Source organism: Euleptes europaea, chromosome 3, assembly GCF_029931775.1.
Source record: "Euleptes europaea isolate rEulEur1 chromosome 3, rEulEur1.hap1, whole genome shotgun sequence".
NCBI lineage: Eukaryota > Metazoa > Chordata > Lepidosauria > Squamata > Sphaerodactylidae > Euleptes > Euleptes europaea.
This window is the reverse complement of record NC_079314.1, coordinates 122,979,918-123,006,766: the sequence shown is the minus strand read 5'-3', so window position 1 is coordinate 123,006,766 and position 26,849 is coordinate 122,979,918. Positions and strand designations below refer to the sequence as shown.

Sequence of the window (26,849 nt, the reverse complement as noted above, 5' to 3'; positions counted from 1 at the left end):
CTAAGGCTGGGGGGGGGGGAAGCAAAGAATCTGCCACTCTCTTGGCAACCACCACTATGGGGCTGGGAAGGCTGCCTCCTATCCACGTGCCTCGTCCAGCACTGCAATACATGGTGAAGAAAGGTGCATGGGGGAGACAAGAAGGACCGGCTTTTCCTCCCGGGTCTCTCGCCGTCCAGGAATTTCCAAGACAGGTTTCCCAGCTGCAGAGAAGTTGGCGGCCTTCCTGGGCAAAGCACCTCTTTCTTGTCCGTGCAGCAGGGGTTCTGCTAAAGGAAAGGAGGGTCTGGGGTTGAAGGACCCCCCCCCCCACACACAGAAGTTATTTCATGTGCCTCTCTGGGGAAGTTGCCACCCACTGAGTCCCAGGACAAAAAGCCAGTCCAGGAAGAAGCTGAAACTGAAACCGCGTCTGGAGGGCAGTCAGTCAATCAGTCAGGGGGATAGAGCTGAGTGGCGGCTATTTTCTCTTTTTGACACTCCGTGGCCCATCCGCAGGGGGCTCCGTTGGGCCCTTGGCTTTCTCCACCGCTTCCTTCTTCAGCTGCCCGTTCTTTTCGCCGCCAACCTGGTCCCCTCCACCGCCAGCCTCCGCCCCCACCTCCGGCTGCTTGCCGCCCTTGTGCTTCCCGCCACTGGGGCCGCCCCCCGGCAGCCAGCCCCGCAAGCCCCGCAGGAGGCAAAGGAGGGCCGCGGTGAGGTAGAGGGACCAGATCAAGGCGGGGCCGGTGTAAGGGTGGACGTACTCTCGCACCAGCCGGAGGGCCGAAGGCAGAAGGGAGTCCGAGGGCCGCTTCAGGGGAGTCTTGTCCTGAGAAGGAAGTATTTTTTCACACAACACATAGTTAAATTGTGGAACTCCCTGCCCCAAAATGTGGTGATGGCTGCCAACTTGGAAGGCTTTAAGAGGGGAGTGAACATGTTCATGGAGGAGAGGGGTATTCATGGCTGCTAGTCAAAATGAATACTAGTCATGATGCATCCCTATTCTCTCCAGGATCAGAGGAGCAGGCCTATTACGTGAGGTGCTGTGGAACACAGGCAGGCTGCTGCTGCTGCAGTCGTCTTGTTTGTGGGCTTCCTAGAGGCACCTGGCTGGCTACTGTGTGAACAGACTACTGGACTTGATGGGCCTTGGTCTGATCCAGCAGGGCTTTTCTTATGTTCTTATGAGAGGTTGTGAGTGGGGACAAAATGCCGGGCTCTCTCCTTAGGGTTAAAGAACCGGGTTTCCATGGTTGAACAGCCATTTTGTGGCTGTGACCGCCCTGCTGTGTCAGAATTCCAAAGTGCTTGCAGGCAGAAAAAGGTTGGGGACCCCTGGCCCAAAACAACCGAGTGCCAAGGACTCAGGGTACACCACTGCAAGGTCGGATAAACCACCTTTGCTGCTCCGCTCACTCAGCTCTCCGTGAGGGATGACGGCGCAGGCCAAGACAGACCGCTGATGAAGGCGGAAAATCATCCCCAGCCTCCTCGCTGGGGAAAGAGGAAGCCCCCTCACTGTCACCCACCCCCTTCTGCTCCTAGATGGTCTTCACAAAATGGCTCCAGAGAGGGGCCGTGGCTCAGTGATAGAGCAAACTGCTTGGCATGCAGAAGGTCCCAGCTTCAATCTCCACCATCTCTAGTTAAAGGGACCAGGCAAGTAGGTGATGTGAAAGACCTCTCTTCATGAGACCCTGGAGAGCCGCTGCCGGTCTGAGTAGACAGTACTGACTTTGATGGACCAAGGGTCTGATCCAGTAGAAGGCAGCTTCGTGTGTGTTTATGTGAGTCCAGAGATTGCTTACTCCTCTTATTTAGGGGAGGGGCTTTGGCTCAGTGGTAGAGCCTCTGCTTGGCATGCAGAAGGTCCCAGGTTCAATCCCCGCCATCTCCAGTTAAAGGGACAACTAGCTTGGTGGATGGAAAGTGCCATCAAGTTGAATCAGGGAGCTTCTGAGTTCCTCCCCCTGAAATTGCAGCCTTGTTGCAGTTTACTTGGAGGAAGCCATGGTTCAGTGGCAGAGCATCTGCTTGGCATGCAGAAGGTTCCAGGTTCAATCCCAGGCACCTCCAGTTAAAGGGACCAGGCAAGTGGGTGATGTGAAAGACCTCCGCCTGAGACCTTGGAGAGCCGCTGCCTGTCTGAGTAGACAATACTGACTTTGATGGACCAAGGGTCTGATTCAATAGATGGCAGCTTCGTGTGTTCCACCCTGCCCCATCTCCCAGGGGGGAGGGGTTCTTAAATTATGGCCCCCGCCCTCTCCTCTCACCTTAAGGCCATACTGGGTCAGGAAGGAGTCCAGCTGCGTGTCCCCCAGGAAGACGATGGGGTAGAACTCCCCCACGTGCTGCCTCTGCCACCATTGCTGAGGAAGGGCCCTGTAGGGAGAGGGAGCTCATGAGGCCAGGGGTCCCTGCGGACAGCAGCCCCCCTTCCCCACTGAGCACTTTGCTCCACCCAGGGAGAGAAGAGAGGGGTCGGGACAGCAGAACAGAATTTCCCCAAGAGGTTCCCCTGGCCTGTTTATGCCACGAGGCACCACTGGATCCGCTTACGGTGTCCCATACAGAAAACACACGCTCGCTGCGCTTACTTTTTAATGTATTTAAAACATTCATTGGCCACCTTTCTTCCCTGCGGGATTCCAGGCAGCTTACAATGTAGACAAAACGATTACTTTAAAAAAAACACCTAAAAAGACCACCATTTAAAAATCTCCAATTAGGACTACCAATCAACAGAAACTAAGTTAGTCAAATGCAGTCCTAAATAAAACTGTCTTCAAATAGCTTCTGAAGACAGAGAGTGAGGGGGGGCCAGGTGCTCCTTTCTGGGGAGGTTGTTTCACAATCGCGGGGCTGCCACCATAAAGGCCCCCTCCCACACACCCACCAGGTGCTTTAGAGCAAAGCTTCTTAAACAGTGGGTCACGACCCCATACGGGGTCACGTAACCGAATGTGGTGGTTGCGAAAAAGTTGGCAATTCTTTCTGTAAAAATAAACAAGCACATCCATTTCATTAGTATGCAAATTTGCTTTCGTCTTTAATGAATGGTAAAATTAGATGCATATCAAAGAACTGTTTTAAAATAAATTTCTTGATAATTTATTAACAGTAAATGTTTGATTTGTATACCTATTTTGTATACCTATATACCCGGGGTCACGTAAAATTTCTCGGGCAAAAAGGGGTCGCGAGTGGAAAAAGTTTAAGAAGCCCTGCTTTAGAGCAGGGGTGTCAAACATATAGACTGGGACCTGATCCGGACCCTTGAGAGCTCTTATCCAGCCCGTGAGCCAGCCACTCCCCACCCCAGTCTTGATCTGGGCTGGCAAGGCATAGCCCGGCCCGACCAAGCGGCCTTTATGTGATATCTGGCCCTTGTAATAAATTAGTTTGACACCTCTACTTTAGAGGCTGCCAGCCAGATCGGGATTTCTTTCGACCCCACCCCACCCTACTCCTGCCGTCTCACTCACCCATCTTCTGTGCCTGTCGTGAACCAGTATTTGTACAGCTGGGCCCGGATGTAAGCGGGAGGCTGAGAGTGGAACGGGTATTTGGACTCGTCGACCTGCACAAGATGGATCACTGCGGGGAGGAGGGGAAGTTGATCAGCCCCCAAGGGCAGTGAGGAGGGTGGAAGGAAAACAGGGATACCCAAGCAACGTGCCAGCAAACCCCCCAAAAAGGAAAAAGATGCAAGGAGACTGGCGACAGCTTGTCATAGAATCATAGTTGGAAGGGGCCACCAGGGTCACCTAATCCAACGCCCTGCCCGATGCAGGAAATTCAGAACCGCCTCCCCTCCACACACCCAGTGACCCCCCACTCCATGCCCAGAAGATGGCCAAGGTACTCTCCCTCTCATGATCTGCCTAAGGTCATAGAATCAGCATGGCTGAAAGATGGCCATCTGGCCTCTGCTTAAAAACCTCCAGGGAAGGAGAGCTTACCACCTCCTGAGGAAGCCTGTTCTACTGAGGAACAGCTCTGTTAGAAAATTCTTCCTAATGTCTAGATGGAAACTCTTTTGGTTTAATTTCAACCTGTTGCTTCTGGTCCGACCTTCTGGGGCAACAGAAAACAATTCGGCACCCTCCTCTCTATGACAGCCCTTCAAGTACTTGAAGATGGTTGTCACATCCCCTCTCAGTCTTCTCCTCTTCATGCTAAACATACCCAGCTCCTTCAACCTTTCCTCATAGGACTTGGTCTCCAGACCCCTCACCATCTTTGTTGCCCTCCTCGGGACACGTTCCAGCTTGTAAAGCCCCTCTGCATTTTGCTTATCAGTGCTGAGAACAAGGCGGACCGGGAGGGGGACCCCTCCCCACCACACACTCACCTTCTTTCTTGCCCTGCAGGAGGCGATAAACGAAACTGGTGAACCAGGGGCTCTGGGTGTGGTGGCCCAAGGCGGCAAACCACATCTGCCAGTCGAGCCGGGGCTGGTGAGGGGCCACCACCGGAGGTGCTGCGCTGACGTTGCCCGGCTTGTACATGAACTCAATCTCCTGTGGAGGGGAAGGAAAGGCCCAATTCCTGCGCATGAGTGGCTTGGAGAAGTTCTTGCACCATGGTAAAGGTTACGCACTAGACGAGACTGTAGGCAACAGGCCTCTCCAAGAAGCAGCTCTACGGCTGCTGCTACGGCACCCCTAGTAGGGTTTGCCAACCACTGGGTGATTTCCTGGAATTATCTCTGATCTCCAGACGGCCGTGATCAGTTCCCCTGGAGAAAAGGGCTCCTCTGGAGGGCTGACTCTGGCATCGTACTCCACTGAGGTCCCTCCCCTCCACAAACCCTCCCTTCCCCAGGCTGCACCCCCCAAATTTCCAGGAATTGCCCCCCAACCCAGACCTGACAATCCTACCCCCCCAAAAAAAAGTCAATTTCAATACCTTTATTGGCATACCATCAAGCAGTCGATCAAATAAAACCTACCCTCTAAACAACATTTAACCTCTGCCTCTTAACAATTTCATCAAAAAACTTAGCCACAGATTCAATAGTCTCAGAATCTCAGGAGGATAACAACAATTTGATCTTACTATCATCAGCTTGATCTACATGATTTGAGAGAAAGGGATCTAAAAGGACCGCACAAATTTCTCAATAAAATGGACAAGAGAATATTGTCAATATTTTCTATCTCTCCAAGGGCACATTTACACACCCTGGCAGAGTATGGAATTTTCTTATATCTCCCATACAGAATAGCAGAAGGGAGAGCATTAAAACGGGCTGACATATATGCCCTCCGGAGATGAGGGACAGTAAGACAGGACAAGTACTCTGGCATGGAATTTGATATTCCCCATCGCAGAAGTGAGCATCTTCCAGAAGCTAGACTTCTAAGTTCTTGCATTTCAACATCAATAATTCTTTGCTTGATCAAAGCATATGCCCCCCCTCACAAGTCTTCTGCTGCAGGCACCTTGACCTTCCCGCCCTCCCCTCCTGCTTCTTCTTTTCAAGTCAGTGCGAGAGCCAGCGCGGTGTGGTGGCTGAGAGTGGTGGACTCTGATCTGGAGAACTGGGTTAGACGCTCCGCTTCTCCACACGAAGCCAGCTGGGTGACCTTGGGCTAGTAACAGTTCTCTCCGAACTCTCTCAGCCCCACCTACCTCACAAGGTGTCTGTTGTGGGGAGGGGAAGGTGGTTTGAGACTCCTTAGGTGGAGAAAAGTGGGGTATAAGAAAAAGAGTTGGGTTTTGTACTCTGCTTTTCCCTACCTTTAAAGAGTCTCAAACCAGCTTACAATCTCCTTCCCTTCCTCTCCCCACAACAGACACCCTGTGAGGTAGGTGGGGCTGAGAGCTCTAAGACAGCTGTGACTGGCCCAAGGTCACCCAGCAGGCTTCATGTGGGGGAGTGGGGAATCGAACCTGGCTCTGCAGATTACAGTCGGCTGCTCTTAACCACACCACCACGCTGGCTCTCTTCTACTCTTCTTCTTCTACTCAAGTCAGCGCATTCCAGTTAAAAACACCCCCTGGCGCATCACTGTGTCACCTTCATCCCTCTCCACACCATCAGGGATGCTCATGAACTCCTTTGCTGCTCTCTTCTCCTGGACCCTTCCCTTGTGTCTTCAGTTTATGGGAGGGGCCGTGGCTCAGCGGTAGAGCCTCTGCTTGGCATGCAGAAGGTCTCGGGTTCAATCATCAGCATCTCCAGTTAAAGGGACTAGGCAGGTAGGTGATGCAAAAGACCTCTGCCTGAGACCCTGGAAAACCACTGCTGGTCTCAGTAGACAATACTGATTTTGATGGACCAAGGGTCTGATTCCGTAGAACACAGCTTCATGTGTTCATGCGTCTGAGTAGACAATGCTGATTGGGAGGGGGTATGGCTCAGGGGCAGACCATCTGCTTGGCATGCAGAAGTAGACAATACTGACTTTGACGGATGGTCTGATTCAGTCGAAGGCAGCTTTATGTGTTCATCCTACACTTTTGCCTTCCAAGACTAACTTTTTGCCACTCTCTGGCTTTTACATTCCAGGCCGCACCTAGCACACGACTCTGCAGTGGTGGCTGCTTGAAGGAGACCCAACCCCCAACGCTCAGAAGGGGCAATTACCGTCCACGTTTCCTTGTCGTGGCTGCCTTCCACCACCACCTCCGGCCGCCCGCCCACCCCCGTCATCCGGCGAAAGAGCCCGTAGGAGTTTGCCAGCTGGTAGCGATCGACAGCTCCGAAGAGCTGGTGGACGCTCGGCCACAGCTTCCCGTTCGACTCGTACTCGATGTAGGTGAAGGGAACCTGGAGGGGAGAGAAGAGGGGGAGAGAGACCCCTTTGGAGGACAGGCCTCTCTGGAATAGCAGCAGCAGCCAGCCCCCACCCCACCCCCCGCCCAAAATTCCTTATGGTATGTACAGACACACCTCCTACTTATTATTATTAATTAATTAAGTTTATATCCTGCCCTTCCCAGCACAACTGGACTCAGGACGGCTTCCAACAAACAGGAACAAAACCATAGGTACAAAAGCAATGCTGATCCTATGACCTTAGGCAGATCGTGAGAGGGAGGGCATCTTGGCCATCTTCTGGGCTTGGAGTAGGGGTCACTGGGTGTGTGTGTGGGGGGGAGGTAGTTGCTAATTTCCTGTATTGTGCAGGGGGCTGGACTAGATGACCCTGGTGGTCCCTTCCAACTCTATGATTCTATGAGAGGGAGGGCATCTTGGCGTGTAGGGGTTACTGGGGGTGTGCAGGAGAGGTAGTTGTGAATTTCCTGCATTGTGCAGGGGGTTGGACTAGATGACTTTGGTGGACCCTTCCAACTCTATGATTCTATATAAATACATATGAATACATCAAAATTAAAACCTACAATTTAGAATTTTAAAATTAGAACCAAATTGCCGTACATGGTGCCCTAACTCAACAAGCTCCTGTAAAATGTGCTCTCTGAGGAACTTTGCTAGAGGTGGAACCAGCAAGGCCAATAACCTCCAGCCCCGCCCCTCGGCCTAAGTCACTTACCAGGCTGATGGTAAACATCCCTAAGGCCGCGGCGGCGAAGACAGCCCATTGGAGAGTCCCCCAGAGTTTCCAGAGAAAGCCTCGGGCGCAGGCGCACCTGGGGGGCAGAGGGAGAGAGGAAGAACAGAAGGGGGCTGTCAGCTGACGTGGACAAGACATTCCCCGAGGGCCAGGAGGATCCAGCACTCCTACAAGAGCAGGATGAGCACAAGTAGCTATCGGGACCACCCGGGACACCCCCTCCGCCCCCCTGTGGGCCAGGTGCTTACCTGTAGCCGGCCTGAAGGATCTCCCAAAGCAGGGAAAGGAGGCCAAACCCCACCAGAGGGAGCGTCACCATCTTCAGCCACTGCATGAATTCGTGGTACGTGAAAGCTGAGAAGACACGTCCGAGAGTCCGCTCAACACGCTTGGGGCGAAAGGGTAGTTTTTGGTAGTCTCTCCCTCTTTCTCTCTCCCACTCATGTATTCATCTGGGATCTAACTGTCTGGAAACAGTTCTACTAATTCTGCATTTTCTTCATTTTTTTCACAGTAGGTTGCATCTTGATTACCAAAAATATCAATAAGACTCAGTTCTGTTTTACTGTATTCATGTACCTCCCTGGGGAGGTTGTTCCATAATCGTGGGGCTGCCACCAAAAAGGCCCTCTCTCGTGTAACCACCAGATGAGTGTCTTCGATTGGTGGGACAGTCAAGGAGGGCCTCTCCCCTTGATCTTAATTCCCAGGCAGGAACACATGGGAGAAAACGGTCCTTTGGATACCCTGGTGCCAAGCCATGTATGGCTTCAAAGGTCAAAACCAACACCCTGAATTGGGCTCCAGAGCGGATCAGTAGCCAGTGTAGTTGCTGTAAAATTGGGTTCACGCGCTCCCAGTAGATGGCCCCGACCAGTAGTCTAGCCGGAGCATTCTGCACTAGAATGCCTCCCCCTTCAACTTTGTACATGACACACAGCAAAGGCCATGCCGGGATTGTGTCTTGCCTCCAACTCTCTGGAAGGCTCTGGGCTGCTCTGCCTCCTTCCCTTTGCCACCACAAAGAGTGTTGCCCCTCCGGATGTCTGCTTCTGCCCCCTCAACCCGCCGCGGCAGTCACCTGTCTTAGACTCAAGGAGCTTCTTCTCCCAGTTGACCTTCAGCCCGAAGTGACAGGCGGTCCAGTAGAACAGTAAGCTGTAGGTGCCCAGCTCGGCCAGCACGGTCAGGACAGTCAGCAGCCGGGGGGGCCAGGCTGCAGAGAAGAAGAAGAGTTGGCTTTTTTTATACCCCGATTTTCTCTACCTTCAGGAGACTCAAAGCAGCTGACAACCTCCTTCCCTTCCTCTCCCCACAACAGACACCTTGTGAGGTAGGTGGGGCTGAGAGAGCTCTAAGGGAGCTGTGACTAGCCCAAGGTCACCCAGCTGGCTTCGTGTGGAGAAGGGGGGAACCAACCTGGTTCTCCAGATTACAGTCCGCCACTCCTAACCACTACACCACACTGGCTCTCAGTGTGGTGAGAAACCTTGAAGGTGAGAAACCTTGAAGGCAAATTCAAGTCAGGAATGGAAACAATTTAAGGCGAGACTATACCCAGCGGATACTTGCAAGGGTCTCGGGGTGTGTGTGTGTCTGTGTGTGCCACAGCAAATGAGCTAGCCCTGCCCATTGGTGATCCAAGGGGGGGGGTCCCATCCAGGTATGCAGCAGCACCTCCCTTGCTGTATCCATTACATTTCTAACTGGCCCAACGTCACCCAGCGAGCCCCATGGCAGAAGGGAGAGCCGAGCTTGGCACTGCTAGATGCTACCCCGACACTCTAACCGCTACACCACACTGCTCCCCAGCGTGCCCATTTTACAGACACAGGACCAAAGGCCTTCGCTAGCCTCCTCCCACTGAAGCTTGGACACATCCCAGGCAGAGCGGAGTCTCGCCGCCTGCAGGCACCCACCTGCCCCCGCCTTCTTCCGGCTGCGGCCCAGCCAGAGCCCGACGTGGTCATCGTCCAGCAGGGAGAAGCAGAGGGCGATGGTCAGCAGGTTGAAGAAATTGTAGTTGCCCGTCAGGATGATCAGGACTTGCAGGAGGACCTGAAAGGCAATTTTCGATGACCGCGGTTATTTGTTTCCCTGGGAACACGAGGAGACGCGATACATCTGCAGGAGCTGAGAAAAGACACGACTTTGCGGGGGGGCGGGGCGGGGACGATGACACATGACACAGGTTTATAAAATTATGCACGGGGTGGAGAGAGTTGACAAAGGCCTCTTATGAACGGCTGTTTCCCTCGCGGTCACTCCTTCAAGTCTTTTTTTAAAAAAATTATTTGATTAACAGAAAAATACAAAAAACAAAGAAAAATACAACAAATCATACATCCATTGTGTTAAGTGCCGTCAAGTAACCTCCGGCTCATGGCGACCCTATGAATTAAAGTCCTCCAAAACGTCCTATCTTTGACAGCTTTGCTCAGGTCTTGCTAATTGAGGGCTGTGGCTTCCTTGATAGAGTCACTCCATCTCTTGCTGGGTCTTCCTTTTTTCTTGCTGCCTTCAACTTTCCCTCGCATGACTGTCTTTTCCATTGTCTTCTCATAATGTGACCAAAGTACGACAGCTTCAGTTTAGTAATTTTAGCTTCTAGGGTCAACCATCCATCCATACACACAGTATGTATATCAAACCTTCTAAAAAGTGCCATCTTACTGCTACTGACAATGACATCTTAATTATTGCAAATTTAAAATTGTGCATAGCCATAATAAAGTTTCCATTTCTTTTGCAACTCCCCTAAAGGTCTTTTGTTCAGCAAGTGAGTCAGCTTCGCAACTTTGGGTCTTTTTTTGTGTTGATTATGCCTGCCGTTTCCGACCTTCAGAGGTTGCCTCGCTCTCCCCTTGGCTTTCCCTGTGCTTTGTCCACATTTTCAAATTCGAGATAAAACAGGTCTCTGGAAACGCGGGCGAACCGTGGGGAAAGCCAGGGGGAGGGTGGGGTAAAAGTGTAATAAAATAAAATAAAAATAAATGTATACCCCACTTTTCTCCCTGACAGGAACCTATGGCAACTTACAACACTGCTTGCCTCTCCTCCTTTTTATCCTCACAACAACCCTGTGAGGTAGGTTAGGCTGAGAGCGTATGACTGGCCCAAGGTCATTTGGCAAATTTCCACAGCAGAGTGGGAACTCGACCCTGAGTCTCCCAGATCCTCGTCAGACACTCAAACCACTAAAGCCTGCTGTCTCTCCGGCACTTAGTGCTCTGTGAGGTAGGGATTCGCTATGGAAGCTGGGTGAGAAGCAGGCAACTGAGTCATGGGGTGTGACTCGGCTAGAGCTCAGCAACATACAAGCCAACTGGTACCATACTGTGCGCACGTGTCCTGGCAAGAACACCTTTGTGGGCCCAGGCATACCTGACAGTAGAAGGCAAACAGCCGGAGGCGGCGGACTGGCACGAAGAAGAGGGGTGGGATGGCTATCTCGATGGCGTAGGTGGCCACCACGCTGAACTTCTGTAACCAGACGGGCAACTGGTGGGCGAACCATGCTGCTGGTGTCGGGATGCACTGCGTCTCATAGTGGTAGGTCAGGGCTGGTGGGAGAGAGAAAGGAAGGAATGAGACACTGGTGGGGGGGGGGAGAGAGGTGACCTTCAGGGACATTCAGGGGACCTTTGGCCGCGACACGCTGGATGGAATCCCAAGACGCTGTCTTTAAGCTGCCCTCCTGTGGATTATGGATGGATTTGGCTGCGCGGACTGAAAAATCTAGGGAGCATTTCATAGAACAGAATCATAGAATCACAGAGTTGGAATGGACCACCAGGGTCATCTAGTCCAACCCCCTGAACAATGCAGGAATTTCACTACCCCCCACCCCCACTGACCCCAACTCCGTGCCCAGAAGATGGCCAAGATGCCCTCCCTTTCATCATCTGCCTAAGGTCATAGAATCAGCATTGCTGATAGATGGCCATCTAGCCTCTGCTTCAAAACTTCCAGGGAAGGAGAGCCCACCACCTCCCGAGGAAGCCTGTTCCACCGAGGAACCGCTCTGTCAGAAAATTTCTTCCTAATGTTTAGACGGAAACTCTTTTAATTTAATCAAATGAAATTAAATCATTTGATGCTATGTGGACCACATGTTCGACCATGAGTGAGGGGCAGACTAGGGGAGGTGTCTCCCCCAGCAGGTTTGCTGTGTCCTATTCTTCGCTGGGTCAGGGCAAATCTGTGCCTTTCACTCCTGAGGAGTATGTGCAACCAAGGAAGCAAAAAATCTGCTCTGGCCAGCAGTTCATCCATTCGCATTTAAAAGTGGCCCCACCTTAGAAGCACGGGAGGGGAGAACAGAGACCCCATTCCCCTGCGCGCCTACAATGGCTCGGCCACCGCTCCAAACCAATATTATTTCAATTGTTTTATTAAAGCATTTTTACCCCACTTCGCCCATTGGTTCAAGGTGGCTTACGATAATAGTCAAAAACAATTGCAGTTATCACCAAGGGTAAAACACCAAGCCCCAAATCCTGCCCCTCCCAAAAGATGCCTGCCGTTCAAACCCCCTCAAAAGCCCGGGCAAACAGGCATCGCCTCCTGAAGATCTCCAAGGAGGGCCCCCCTCTGATCTCTTCAGGTAGCTCCGTCTACAGAGCTGGAGAAGGGGAAGAAGAAGGAGTTGATTTTTATATGCCAACTTTCTCTACCACTTAAGGGAGAATCAAACCGGCTGGCAGTCACCTTCCCTTCCCCTCCACACAACAGACACCCTGGGAGGTAGGTGGGGCTAGAGAGCTCAAAGAGAGCTGTGACTAGCCCAAGGTCACCCAACTAGCTTCATGTGTAGGAGTGGGGAAACAAATCCAGTTCACCAGATTAGCCTCCGCTGCTCATGTGGAGGAATGGGGAATCAAACTCGGTTCTCCAGATCAGAGTCCACCACTCCAAACAACTGCTCTTAACCACTACACCACAACAGAAAAGCCCTTGTGTCTCTTCAAAGCCACACAGGACACCCTGAGTTGTGGGACAGCCAACAGATAGATGACTGCAGCTGGTGCATGGGGCCACATGGAAGGAGACGGTCCTTCACGTATGCGGGACTTCGGTCGTGAAGGCCTTTAAATATGCCTTTTATAAGAACTCATCTGCTGGAGTACACAGATCCGAAGCTCTGCTGCCTCGCCATCACCGGCTGCAACGACCCCTTGCTTAGAACATAAGAAAGGCCCTGCTGGATCAGACCCAGGCCCATCAAGTCCAGCAGTCTGTTCACACTGTGGCCAACCAGGTGCCTTTAGGAAGCCCACAAGCAAGACGACTGCAGCAGCATTGTCCTGCCTGTGTTCCACAGCACCTCAGAGAATAGTCATGCTCCTCTGATCCTGGAGAGAACAGGGATGCATCATAAGAACATGAGAAAAGCCCTGCTGGATCAGACCCAGGCCCAATAAGTCCAGCAGTCTGTTCCCACCGTGGCCAACCAGGCGCCTCTAGGAAGCCCGCAAACAAGGTGGCTGCAGCAGCATTATCACGCCTGCGTGTTCCACGGCACCTATTTCTTCTGCTCACAACTCCAGCCCATGAGCTCAGAGTGCAGCCTCTCCTCTCCCCACCCCTCCACTCACCTGTGAGCCCCCACCAAGTGGGGCAGCGGCTGGTCAGCTTCACCACCCCCGAGGCGAACATAAGGCGGAAGAGCAGCCAGCGCACCAGCCAGAAGGTCACCCCGTCATGCGCCCGCCAGGGCGTCGAGCGCCACTTCAGCAGGTGGAGAGGAGCCACCAGCACCCCCAGGAAGCCTGTCTCTAGCAGGAGGCTGTCCCTGTTTCAGGGGTGGGGGGAGAAAGAAGACAGTAAGAGCCAGCTGGTCCTCCATACATCCTGTCCAAGCTGCAAGTATATGACAATAATATTTCCATTGTCTGGAAGCCCTCTTTCTGTCCACTTGCAGGCAGACTACCCTAGACACGCACACTTGCAAAAACTAATCCCATTTTTAAATGAACCTTGTACTTTCCACAATTCATTCTGCTCCGGTCAGCCACAGGGAAGAGCAGGGAGCCACGGGAAGCACTGAAGCCCCACCAGCCGCTGAGCCCCATTTGCCACTGGGCACCAGCCACAGGCCTTATTCATAGAATCACAGAGTTGGAAGGGGTTCTAGAGGCCATCCAGTCTAACCCCCTGCTTAATGCAGGATCATCCTAGAACATCCCTGACAAGTGCTTGTCCAGCCTCTGCTTAAAGACTGCCAGTGAGGTGGAGTTCTCCACCTCTCTAGGCAGCCTATTCCACCGTTGAACAACTCATACTGTAACAATTTTTTTCCTAATATCCATCTGGTACCTTTCCACCTGCAATTTAAACCCCCTATTGCGGGTTCTATCCTCTGCTGCCAACAGGAACAGCTCCCTGCCCTCCTCTAAGTGACAGCTCTTCAAATACTTCAAGAGAGCCATCATGTCCCCCCCTCAACCTCATCTTCTCCAGAGTAAACATTCCCAACTCCCTCAGCCTTTTCTCGTAGGGCTTGGTCTCCAGGCCCCCGATCCTCCTCATCACTCTCCTCTGCACCCACTCGAATCTGTCCACGTCCTTTTTTAAGCGAGGCCTCCAGAACTGCACATAATACTCCAGGTGCAGCCTGACCAAGGCAGTGTACAGTGGAACTACGACATCTTGCTATCTGGATGTTATTCAGCCCTGAGGACTAGAATCATACTCTTTTTATGAAAAGTGGGTAGCACATGACCAGACACACGTATGCCCCTACGTTTCTGAGATACTGGTGTAATGAGACAATGTGCTCTCAAATCCAATTAGAGAATCTGGACCAATTATTCCTCCAATTGTTCTTTAAAGTATTTGGCCCAGATTTTTCCGGGATCTATCAGGCAAGGTTGTTTGCAAGCCTTAACTGTGATAGTACAAATAAATTAATTGTGAGTTCTGTTCTCTGAGCTTCTACCAGCATCCCAGGCAGAAAACTTTCAGAGAGTTAACTATCTCTTACTGAAAAATAATTCTCTTTACTAGGCAAGACGTTAGAAAATACAAACATGTGAAAATTAACCATATAGCTGCTGCAAAAACAAGTGGTATTAAAATGAAATCTCCTAGTTTTCCAACCATATTTGAATATGTAAAATTTAAGGAAAACCAGACTTCAGAATATTACCTTAAACTTCTTTTAGGAATGTTACTGTAAACCCAAGTCACACTAACATCTTCTGAGAGCTCCATCAAGAGACATCTGATTTGCTTACCACACAAACGTGTTTATACACAAAAATAGCAATTGTATGTTATGTTAGATCTTTCTAACCTAAACATTTATTTATTTATTATTCAATTATTATTTTTAGACGCCTCTCACCAAAAGAGTCTCGCTGCGACTTACAAGATTAGAATAGTATAAATGAGTTTTAAACAACATAAAAGCAGCTAACAAATATAAAATATTAACATTAAAATATTAAACTATGTATAAACTATATATAAAAATATTAACGTTAAAATATTAAACTATTAACAAGTGATCATCATCTAGATAAATGGTTCCTAACTACTAGTGAGATAACCAAACAGCCGCATCGAAAGATTATATCTTACCTTTTTAAGCAAGATTAGAAGGCCAAATCTAACTCTTAATCTAAGTTAAATGGCAATAAATCTAATGTTTCTGTAACTGCTTTAATTAACTGTCAAACATAAAAGAACAACCCCATGCAATCAGATCGGCCAACAGAGGAACAGAGCTGAGCTCACAACTACCAGAGAACATGTATCGTCAGCAAAAAAAACCCAACCACCCTGTGATTTAATCACAGTCCTGCCACCCTGGGGAACCCATGATGGGGTATGAAGCATGCCACTCACCACTGGAAGTAGAGGAACACCTGGCCCACCTGTAATGAGACGGGGTGGGGGAACAAAAGAGCACATTGAAGCAGGTCCTGCAGAAAGCAGCAGGTGGGCAAAGGAAAGCTATTCCCAACCCCCGGTAGTAAACCATACTTGAATTTCATTAGAAAAGAGCAAGAGTCCAGTAGCACCTTAAAGACTAACATAATTTCTGGCAGGGTAGGAGCTTTTGTGAGTCACAGCTCACTTCCTCTGATCCCTGAAGAAGTGAGCTATGACTCATGAAAGCTCCTACCCTGCCAGAAATTTTGTTAGTCCAGTGCTACTGGACTCTTGCTCTTCTCTATTGCATTTCATTAATTTGTCAGCCACATAAGAACATAAGCAAAGACCTGCTGGATCAAGTCCATCAAGTCCAGCAGCCTGTTAACACAGTGGCCAACCAGGTACCCCTTGGAAGCCCACAAGCAAGATGACTGAAGCAGCACTGTCCTGCCTGTGTTCCACAGCACCTAACATAATAGGGATGCTCCTCTGATCCTGGAGAACAGGGATGCATCATGACTAGTATCCATTTTGACTAGTAGCCATGGATAGCCCCTTCCTCCATGAACATGTCCACTCCCCTCTGAGAGAACCAGTTTGTTTCCCCACTTCTCCACGTGAAGCCTACTGGGTGACCTTGGGCTAGTTACAGCTCTTTCAGCTCCAACTGCCTCACAGGGCATCTGTTGTGGGGAGGGGAAGGGAAGGTGATTGTAAGCCGGTTTGATTCTTCCTTAAGTGGTAGAGAAAGTTGGCATATAAAAACCAACTCTTCTTCTTTCTGTGTGAAAGATCAAACACACAAGCTCTTGCCTGTGAATTCTTGAGCAGAGGGCTCTTCTCCGCACCGCACAGGGGCGTACAAAAGGGAGCCAGGAGGAGGAGCAGCTGCAGAACCCTGGGGCTGTCTGATGTCAGCTGCTGTGCACCAGGCGCCAAGCCAGGGAATCCAGCCAGCCACCATTCCAGTGGCCTGCAGACAAGCCAGAGGATCTGGGGCCTTCCTGTCGTGGCAGAAGAATGGCTGGGGAGGAGGAGCTGGGAAGCAGAAACGGGAGCGGGCACGTACTGGGTCTGGCTTTGTTCCCGAGGAAATCCAAGTTTCTTGAGTCAGCTCTGTGCTTGCCAGCACTGCAGGATTTTTTTTTTGGGGGGGGGGGGGGAAGTAAGATGCTGAGCTCTGGGTCAGAAAGATTCCAGTCCAAAGCCTCTGCTCCAACCTGGTTCATCTCAGACTCAGCCTGCCCGCCCCCCCATACACAATAGTTATTCTGTTCCACCTTATAATGTTAGCATCAGGACTGAAAGAATATAGTGCACATTGAATGCTGGGGAGTCTTAAAATGAAGTTATCAAGACTGCGCAGACATTGACCCCCAGTCCCTGAAGCGGCTCTCTGTGTTTGTAAATAAAAAACCCCAACAACATAAAATTAATACACTCTTGAAAAGAGATGAACACATGAAGCTGCCTTCTACTGAACCAGATGCCCCAGGTCCACCAAAGCCAGTATTGTCTGCTCAGACCGGCAGTGGCTCTCCAGGGTTTCAGGCAGAGAGTCTTTCACTTCACCTATTTGCCTGGTCCCTTTAACTGGAGACTGAACCTGAGACCTTCTGCATGCCAAGTAGATGCTCTACAAACTGAGCCACAGCCAATCCCCTATGACAACGAGGAGAAGGGAGTAAAACTGGATGTGCCCAAAGACCAAAAATTATTTATTTATTTATTATTAGTCTTATATCCTGCTTTATGTCCCGACCCTATATATATCATAGAATCATAGAGCCGGAAGGGACCACCAGGGTCATCTAGTTCAACCCCCTGCACAATGAAGGAAATTCACAAATACCTCCCCCCACACACCCCCAGTTACCCCCTACTCCATGCCCAGAAGATGGCCAAGATGCCCTCCTTCTCATCATCTGCCTAAGGTCATAGAATCAGCATTGCTGACAGACGGCCATCTAGCCTCTTCATATATGTGTGTGTGTGTGTGCGCGCGCGCGCGACAGGAGTCCCCAACCTTCTTGAACCTGTGGGAAACTCTTGTGTTGGGCTCAGCCACAGAATGGCTGCCACAAAATGGCTGCGGCAAGAGGTGGAGCCAACCACAAAATGGCTGCCCCAGCTTACCTTCACTCATGCCACGAAGATCCTTGCATTGGAATGGCACAGCCAATCAAATATCCAATGGCCAGTAGTCCCACCCACTTTCTAAAAAACATTTGACGGGTGCCAGGAAAGGTGCTGGCAGGCACCATGGATTCCACGGGCACCACATGGGAGGGACCCCAGTCTAGGAGCACTGTAAAGATTAACTCAATTTTATCTCTGCCTGAACTTCTGTGAACCCAGAGCTCATGTCACCAGATGCAAGGCCACGGCTCCTGCGATTGCAACACAACGCAAGGGACAGGTGAATCTAGAAGAAGAGTTGGTTTTTATATGCCAACTTTCTCTACCACTTAAGGGAGAATCAAACCGGCTTACAATCACCTTCCCTTCCCCTCCCCACAACAAATACCCTGTGAGGTAGGTGGGGCTGAGAGAGCTCGAAGAGAGCTGTGACTAGCCTGAGGTCACCCTGCAGGCTTCATGTGTAGGAGTGGGGAAACCAACCCGGTTCACCAGATTAGCCTCCGCCACTCATGTGGAGGAGTGGGGAATCAAACCCTGTTCTCCAGATCAGAGTCCACCGCTCCAAACCACCACTCTTAACCACTATACCACGCTGGCTCCCTACACAGGCGTCCAACAGAGCCAGGTTGACTCTAAGCAACAGTCTCTGTCGGGGATGGAGAGGCCGCCCCAGGAAAGGCCAACTCCCCCTGCCTGCTGCCATCTCTCCCTTCTGAGTACTCTTCTCCCACCAAGATGTAGAAGATGCTCGGGGGGAGGGGGAATCCACGGGGCCACAGTAGTGGGAGCTTTTTGCCTTGAGGAAGCCAAGACAAGCAGCCAGCCCCCACCAGCAGAGGGGATTCTGAAGGAGAGGAGGGGCTCCCTCCCAACATACAGATCTAGGCCAGAGATTTGTCTAGGAGCTGAGGCCTAGCTCCTTCTCGGCTTCGTCGCGGCCTTAAAAGGCAAGAAGGCGCTGGGAACGCAGCCAAGCAGCCGTGTCCCAGAGCCTGCCTGGGTGGCAGATGCAACATTCCCAGGCGTGTAGAAGGCCAGGGAAACTCCCTTTTCCAGGCTGAGCTAAAGAAAGACTACAGGGCAATTGAAGAAAGCTGATAGGACATTGAAGAAAGCAGATAGGAAGAAAGTAGATTCCTTTGAAATGTGGTGTTGGAGGAGAGATTTACGGACACCGTGGACTGCCAAAAAACACACACAAATCAGTGGGTTTTGGATCAAATCAAGCCTGAACTAACCCCAGAAGCTAAAATGACTAAACTGAGGCTGTCGTACTTTGGTCACTTTATGAGAAGACAAGAGTCACTGGAAAAGACAGTCATGCTGGGGAAAGTTGAGGGCAGCAGGAAAAGAGGAAGGCCCAACAAGAGATGGATTGACTCAATAAAGCAAGCCACGGCCCTCAATTTACAAGATCTGAGCAAGGCTGTCAAAGATAGGACATCTTGGAGGACTTTCATTCATAGAGTCGCCATGAGTTGGAAGCGACTTGATGGCACTTAACACACACACACACACACATACACACAGGGCAATTGAAAGTAAAATGATTGCAACTTAATTACAGGTAGAGGATGCTACCCAGAAGTCCAGTGATTTGGGTCCCTTGAAGCATCCCTCTCCCCCTTAAAATCTCTTCTTCTGCTTCCGCGGTTCCCTTTCTTTCTCACTGACCAATTCCCACCTCCCCTCCTCTTCCTCCCCTTCGAGAATCAGAGTGCCGCCGACTTCCTTCCTCTCAGTTTCTGGACTCTGTAATCACACTAAAAGAGCCCCCCCCCCTTGAATCCAAATGGTACAGATCCTCTGTGTAGTCCTTTTAAAAAAAGAAGAAGTAAGAAGAAGAGTTGTTTTTTATATGCCGACTTTCTCTACCACTTAAAGAAGAATCAAACAGGCTTAAAATCACCTTCCCTTCCCCTCCCCACAACAGACACCCTGTGAGGTAGGTGGGGCTGAGAGAGTTCTAACAGAGCTGTGACTAGCCCTAGGTCACCCAGCTGGCTTCATGTGTAGGAGTGGGGAAACCAACCCAGTTCACCAGATTAGCCTCCGCGGCTCATGTGGAGGAGCGGGGGATCAAACCCGGTTCTCCAGATCAGAGTTCACCACTCCAAACCACCACTCTTAACCACTACACCATGCTGTCACTATTCTATAAAATTCAGAACAATGTAAGTAAATTAGTAGTTTAACTAGACTTGACGGCGCTGCCATACAGGTTAGTAGGGATTCTCACTCTCTGGGCTCAGAACGTTGCCATATCTCTATATTTTTCCATTTATTTCATTTTTATTCTGTCTAAAGGGTCCAGAATGAAGCCTATGACAATAGGATTTTTCATACAACCCAATGTTCAACCTTTGAACATAATTCAGCCATTTACTTGCTAAAAAAAGTTTCCAAAAGATACATAACAGCTGCAAAAAGAGTAGAAATTTCCTCTTCCGGGCCCTAACAAGGTGGTCTTCAAATGCCTTCTGAAGGGGAGAGGGGAGCTCATTCCATGGGCCTCACAACAGGAACCATTTGCCTACATGGTGCCACTACCGGAAAGGCCCTGCTCTTTTCCACCACCAACTGGCAAAGTCAACCAAAAGAACTTCATGCTAAGGGAAGACTTGCTCTCTCAAGCTACTTTGGGCTTTAAAAATCGGCACCAGCATCACACAGTCCGGGAGTGTTGTTTGCATTTGGACCCATTTTGTCTTTTCCAATTGATGGTTCAATAATTCTGTTATTTTGTGGCTCAGATTTTGATAGCAGGATCCCACTGGAGACAGTGATCTGCTTTGAGCCTCTGGGACAGAGCAGGATGCAACACATGAACACATGAAGCTGCCTTCTACTGAATCAGACCGTCGGTCCATCAAAGTCAGTATTGTCTATTCAGACCGGCAGCGGCTCTACAGGGTCTCAGGCAGGGGTCTTTCACATCACCTACATGCCTAGTGCCTTTAACTGGAGATGCCGGGGATTGAACCTGGGAGCTTCTGCATGCCAAGCAGATGCTCTACTACTGAGCCACAGCCCCTCCCCAAATCAGTACTGTCTACTCAGACAAGGAGCGGCTCTCCAGGGTCTCAGGCAGGGGTCTTTCACATCACCTACATGCCTAGTGCCTTTAACTGGAGATGCTGGGGATTGAACCTGGGACCTTCTGCATGCCAAGCAGATTCTCTACCACTGAGCCACAGCCCCACCCATCTGCCACACAGTCCTAAGTGGCCCCCGGCCCCTCCGCTAACAGCAATCCCCCCCAGCACAATCTGCCCCCAGCGCCATACCTGATAAAGAGAGAGGTAGAGGACCCAGAGACCGAGGAAGAGGAGACTGTCGCGCAGGGGCTCCAGGATCAAGGCCCCAAAGGAGAGCAGCACCCCCAGGAGGCAGAGCGCCTCCACGCCCTGCTCCGTGTCAAGCCCCAGCCGAGGCCCCAACCACAGCAGGGTGGGCGAATCCCAAAGCTGCTCCCAGAATCCTTTACCAGTGACGCGGAGCATCTTGCGGGCTGGCAGGATGCCATCTTTCCCATAAAGGCCTGTAAAAGAGAGGAAAATGGCATTAGGGAAAGGCGACAATGCCTGTAGGTGAGATATCTCCCCTCTCCGGCCCCAGGGGGTGGGGAATCCTGCCTTCCTCTCTACTCAGACCCTGGCCGGTCCTTCTCACCCAACCACCCCGTCCTTTCCTAGCAAACCCAGGGAGCAGCCCACAGAAGAAATTGTCAGCTTCGGGCCTGTTTAAGCCCCGATTCCACCACACATTACTCATACTGGGGCCTCAAGAGCATACACGCACCATGACCCACTTCACAAGGATACTGCTAGAAGAAGAAAAGCTGCTTTTTATATGCCAATTTTCTCTACCTTTTTAAGGAGAATCAAATCGGCATACAATCAATCACCTTCCCCTCCCCTCCCCTGAACAGACAACTCGTGAGGAAGGTGGGGCTGAGAGAGCTCTAAGAGAGCTGTGACTAGGCTGGCTTCATGTAGAGAAGTGGGGAAACCAACCCAGTTCACCAGATTAGCCTCCACTGCTCATGTGGAAGAGTGGGGAATCGAACACCGGTTCTCCAGATTCGAGTCCACTGCTCCAAACCACCATTTCAAACCACCACTGTTAGAAAATGCTTCCTAATGTCTAGACCAGTGGTTCCCAACCTTTTTTTGACCAGGGACCACTAGGACTTTTTTGTTCGGTGCAGGGACCCCAAGGTTCAAAATAAAAATTCTGAGAATTTGAAAATAAACTTTAATCATAACTGTTAGTTAAACATTAAACTTAGAATAATATTTGAATATATATATTTTATAATAGAGAACTTTTAATTGAAAATATTAATTTATTATGGGTTTATAACTTTGTTTTGCGGACCTTAATTTAGTTCTCGCAGACCCCTGGGGGTCCATGGACCCCTGGTTGGGAACCAGTGGTCTAGACAGAGACTCTTCTGATTTAATTTCAACCCGCTGGTTCTGGTCTGACCTTCTGGGGCAACAGAAAACAACTCGGCACCCTACATGACAGCCCTTCATATCCCCTCTCAGTCTTCTCCTCTGCAGGTTAAACATACCCAGCTCCTTCAACCTTCTCTCATAGGACCGGGATGCTGTCTACAGTATGAGATCTGGTTGGTGGGGGCCTGGCCAGAAGAGGACAAGGGAGATGTCACCTTTTCTCCTACAGAGATTCTTTCTGCTAATAACAACCCTCTAAAACTGGGTGGAAAAAGAGTTGGTGGGGGCATACTCCTCTGGGCAGGGACCCATGTTTTTGCTTATGTACACGTTCTGGGATGTCAGCAGCAGTGCCATGGTTTGCTCGGCAGAAAGGGGCTGCAGAGCGCTGTGATGGCCCCAAGCAAAATTCCCAGACCAGAGCCACGAAATCCCATTCAAGAAGGCCGACCAAGCCTGCAAAACCGGGCCTCATTCCAACAAGCTAGTAATGTACATGCAGTACTTACTTTCCTATCAACCCTAAGTTTTTTACTCACTTAACATAAAATGCTTCATTTATAACTTTACCAGCATATAAAATTGAACTATTTGGATGTTTATGGAATATAAAAGTATAAGTATCATTCCCCGCAAGAAAAATTAAACTCAGTATTTAAATACTTCAATACAAATGAGATCACAGCACATGAATCTTTAATTTTTGCGATCTGAGAGGAAGGAAAACTAAAAACTGAAGGTAGAGAACAAATTGTGTGGCGAGCAAAAGAAACTATTGTTGGGATGGAAACTTTCTTACAGAGTTACAACAGGTAGGGCCGCCAATGTGTTTGTATATTAAACTAAACTTTGTAACACTGAAAACACTGAACGAACTCTTAACAATGTATTATCCTTAAACACAAACAACAGTTGCAGGAAATGGCTTCTAAAAAATAAAGGATGGAGTATTCTGTACACGGAGAACAGCAAAAACGGGGAAATAATCCCCACCTCTAAGTGCTGCTTCTGTAAAGGAAGACTGGGGGGGGGGGAGACGCATAAGCTCCACCCCCCCTCACAGGCAGCATACCTAGCTCTTTTGGTACCCACGGACAGCCCTATCCTCATAAGAACGTAAGAAAAGCCCTGCTGGATCAGACCCAGGCCCATCAAGTCCAGCAGTCTGTTCACACAGTGGCCAACCAGGTGCCTCTAGGAAGCCCACAAAGAAGACTGCAGCAGCATTGTCCTGCCTGTCTTATGCTGCACCTAATATAAGAGGCATGCTCCTCTGATCCTGGAGAGAACAGGTATGCATCATGGCTAGTATCCATTTTTGACTAGTAGCCATGAATACCCCTCTCCTCCATGAACATGTCCCCTCTTAAAGCCTTCCAAGTTGGTATGTTTTTTCTGGCCAAGGATGGCTAATTTGAATCAACAGGGAAGCTGCTCATACCAATTCCACAACTCAGTCCTCCAGACAGGCAGCACAGTGTTATCGGGTTCAAGTGCCTGACTAGGATCTGGAAGCCCTGGGTTTGAATCCCCACTTGGAAGCTTGCTGCATGACCTCTGACGAATCACATGCTCTCAACCTAACGTACCCCACAGGGCTGTTGTGAGGAGAGAAGAATAAAGTGAGCTACTTTGGGTCCTCATTGGGGAAAAATGCCAAGTGTGGGTTGGGACTGGGGTATCTGAAGGATTGTCCTCTCCCGTGTTTCTGCCCGGGAATTATGATCACAGGAAAGGCACAAGTGGTTTTTATATTTTTTTAAATTAACAATTGGTTTATATATATATATATTATCACAGGAAAGGCACAAGTGGTTTTTATATTTTTTTAAATTAACAATTGGTATGTATATATATATATATATATATATATATATATATATATATATATATATATATATATATATATATATATATAATTATTAACAAGTAGTTTTTATCAGTAGAAAAGAGCAAGAGTCCAGTAGCACCTTAAAGACTAACAAAATTTCTGGCAGGGTAGGAGCTTTCGTGAGCCACAGCTCACTTCTTCAGAAATGGTTTTTATGTATTGTATTATTATTTACATTGTAAGCTGCCTTGAGTTCCTATAGGGCAGAAAAAATGGCTAACAAGTGTTTGTAAACTAAATAAATCTGCACAAATGGAACCCACAGCCCACACCCTGATCAGAAAGAAAGTTCTCCAGGGAAGAGCAAAGAGAACGGATTGAAAAGAGAATCTTTACCAGGAAAACCCCACCCGTATGCGCCACGGCACAAACCCAGGCCAAGAAGGCCTGCCTGCTTTTCAGGATAGCCATGAGCGCAAGAGACCATACTAGATAGCGGGAGAGGCTCTGGACAGACGCCAGAGGAAGCAGCTTGCAGGAAACAGAAACAAGAAGGGAAACCAGAGGAGACAAATCTCTTCTGCCAGCCACCCAACAGTCGTCCTAAGAGGCAGGAACTGGACACCTGGAGCACAAATACATGGGGGGGGGGCACTGATCTCTAACCTGACAGCCAGGGTGGTGCAGTGGTTAGAATTAATTAGATATTAAAATTTAGATTTACATATATTACCAGTGTAGAGATTTATGTAGAAGAAATGATTATAAAGTGATTTTATTTGATTGAGTGCATAAAAGATTTTTTTCTTTTGTACAATGTATAATTTACCTGAAATTTTATAATTTGAACTGAATTTGGATATTAAATATCAATTATTAATCTGCTTCTCTTTCCCCAATCTCCCTTTTTATCTTTGAACCACAAAACCCATTAATAAAAACGTTTTTTAAAAAATGTCAAACTAGGGTCTGGGAGATCCAAATCAAACCCCCACTGGCAGGCTGACACACTCCCAGCCTAGCCTACTTCACAGGGTCATTGTGAGGATAAACTCAAGGCGGAGAGAATGAATTCTGGGTCCCTACTTGGGAGAAAAGTATGATATAAATGAATGTAAATAAATGAAGTAAAAAAGTTTAAAAAACACACACACACAACCTGGATTCACCAGTGCACATAACCTGCCCTGTGGCTTCCAGTGCCAGGTGTATGCACACAAGTGGGCATGGAAAAGTAACCTGCATGAACAAGTCATGTTAGGATTGATGTACTGTCTGCCTTCCTCTCAGAGACTCAGGGCAGGCTGCAGGATTTATGGCGCAGTGGGAAAGTATCATCCCTCTGCAGGCCTCTCCAAAAACCACAGCAGGGCTGGGCTGGTCGCAGGTAGTGGTTCCCAGGGAGACAGCCCGTATGACATGTCCGTTACAAAACTAGGAGGCAGACCGCAGTGACAATCGCAGCTCCCCCCCCCCCCCCGCTGCTTGCAGATCCTCCAAGTCCCGTCACCCCATGGAAAAGCCCATGAGAGAATCTCCCTCTTGGCTCCAGAGCTGAGATCCAAACTCAAACCCCTTGGGTGTGTGTGTGTGTGATATCTAACCCAATGGCCAGGGCCTTGTTCTGCAGCACGTGATGCCCCCCTTGCTGGAAAAACAACAACAACCCTCGACCCAAACTAGGCTTGCCAATTCCAGGCTGGGAAACTCCTGGGGATTTGGGAATGGAGCCCCGGGTGGGGAGGACAGGGTCCTCCATGCCACAAAGCCCACCCTGCAAAGCAGCCATTTGCTCCAGGGGAAACTGATGAGCCGTGATGAGGGTTGCCAACCTCCAGGGGGTCAAAAACAAACCGCTTCTGGCAATGTCATACATACAACATGACACACATGCACAAGGTCCACTTGTAAAATCAATGGGTATATTTAAACTAGTATAACGCAACTCCAACGCAGTTCTCCAGGGGGTGGCTGGGGGGTCGCCAACCCTCGCCCCCAGCCCCCCACCCACCCACCGCACGTGCAGCGGCCTCCAGCCCAGTCGGGCGGGCAGCGGCTCTCCCCAACCCACGCTGCTGCGCTTGCATCCCAAGCGATGACCGAAGAGGGTCCCGTCTTCTGAGCCCCCACCCCCGCTCTGCACGCCCCCCAGCCTCGAGGGGCGGCCAGCAGGGGCGCTTCCCGGCTCCCAGCCCGGGGCGCTCATTCGGCCTCCCCAGGAGCGCCACCCTCCACCGGTCAAGACCCTCCGGGGAAGCGCCCCCCCACGGGCGTTTGAGAATTATATATACTATCTATGGCCCTCCTAAATTTAGGGCCAAAATTCATTTGTTGCAGCCCTTCTTTCATAAAACTCCAGTGGACATTATCAAAAGCTTTTTCAGCATCCAGAAAAAACAACGCTAATTGCAAATCTGGTTTTTGGCCCGCTAATTCTATTAAATTCAACACTAGTCGTAACATTGTCTTCCAGGTAAGACTAATTTGTCTTCCAGTTAAGAAACCAGCCTGGTCCTCATGAATTATCTCATTAAGTACAGTCTTCAGTCTGTCTGCTAAAATATCAGCAGTTTATAATCGTTATTCAGCAATGAGATAGGCCAGGCCCTCCCCGCACCAGCCCCTGCAGGACGGGGCCAGGCCCCCCCCCCCCCCGTCCCAGGGCAAGGCCGCTGCTCTCCGTTGCCCCGGGCCTGAGGACGGGGGTGTGCAGGGCAGGGGGTCGCCGGCCGGGGCCAGAAGCCCCTCGGGGTTGGGGGGCTGGCAAAGCAGGGGGGCAGAGGGAGGGGCCCCCTCCTCGGAAGGAGCCCCGCTTTGCGAGCCTCCCAAGCTCGGCCCTGGTCGCAGGCACGAGCCCCTGCAGGGCGGGGGGGGCCTGCCGCGCAGGGCTGGCGGCGCCTACCGGGGCTCTGGACGTAGAGCGAGGCGAAGGCGGCGGCGTAGGCGGCGGCCAGGCCGAGCAGGAAGAGCCGCCGGGCCCACTCGGCAGCCATGGCCCGGACCGGGAGGGGAGGGGGG

At 50.2% G+C, this 26,849-nt stretch overlaps 1 protein-coding gene across 1 annotated transcript; it reads right to left on the bottom strand.

The window, feature by feature from the left end:
* Window positions 1-460: 460 nt before the first annotated feature.
* Window positions 461-26,829, bottom strand: LMF2 (lipase maturation factor 2). Its single transcript, XM_056846649.1, has 14 exons — window positions 26,734-26,829; window positions 20,825-21,078; window positions 15,366-15,394; window positions 13,112-13,308; window positions 10,899-11,077; window positions 9,434-9,572; window positions 8,596-8,730; window positions 7,763-7,868; window positions 7,494-7,590; window positions 6,584-6,766; window positions 4,343-4,511; window positions 3,474-3,585; window positions 2,262-2,370; window positions 461-811 (listed from the first exon to the last, which is right to left on the bottom strand). Exons 1-14 carry the CDS (start codon window positions 26,822-26,824, stop codon window positions 461-463), a joined length of 2,151 nt encoding a protein of 716 aa, XP_056702627.1. The 5' UTR covers window positions 26,825-26,829.
* Window positions 26,830-26,849: the final 20 nt, after the last annotated feature.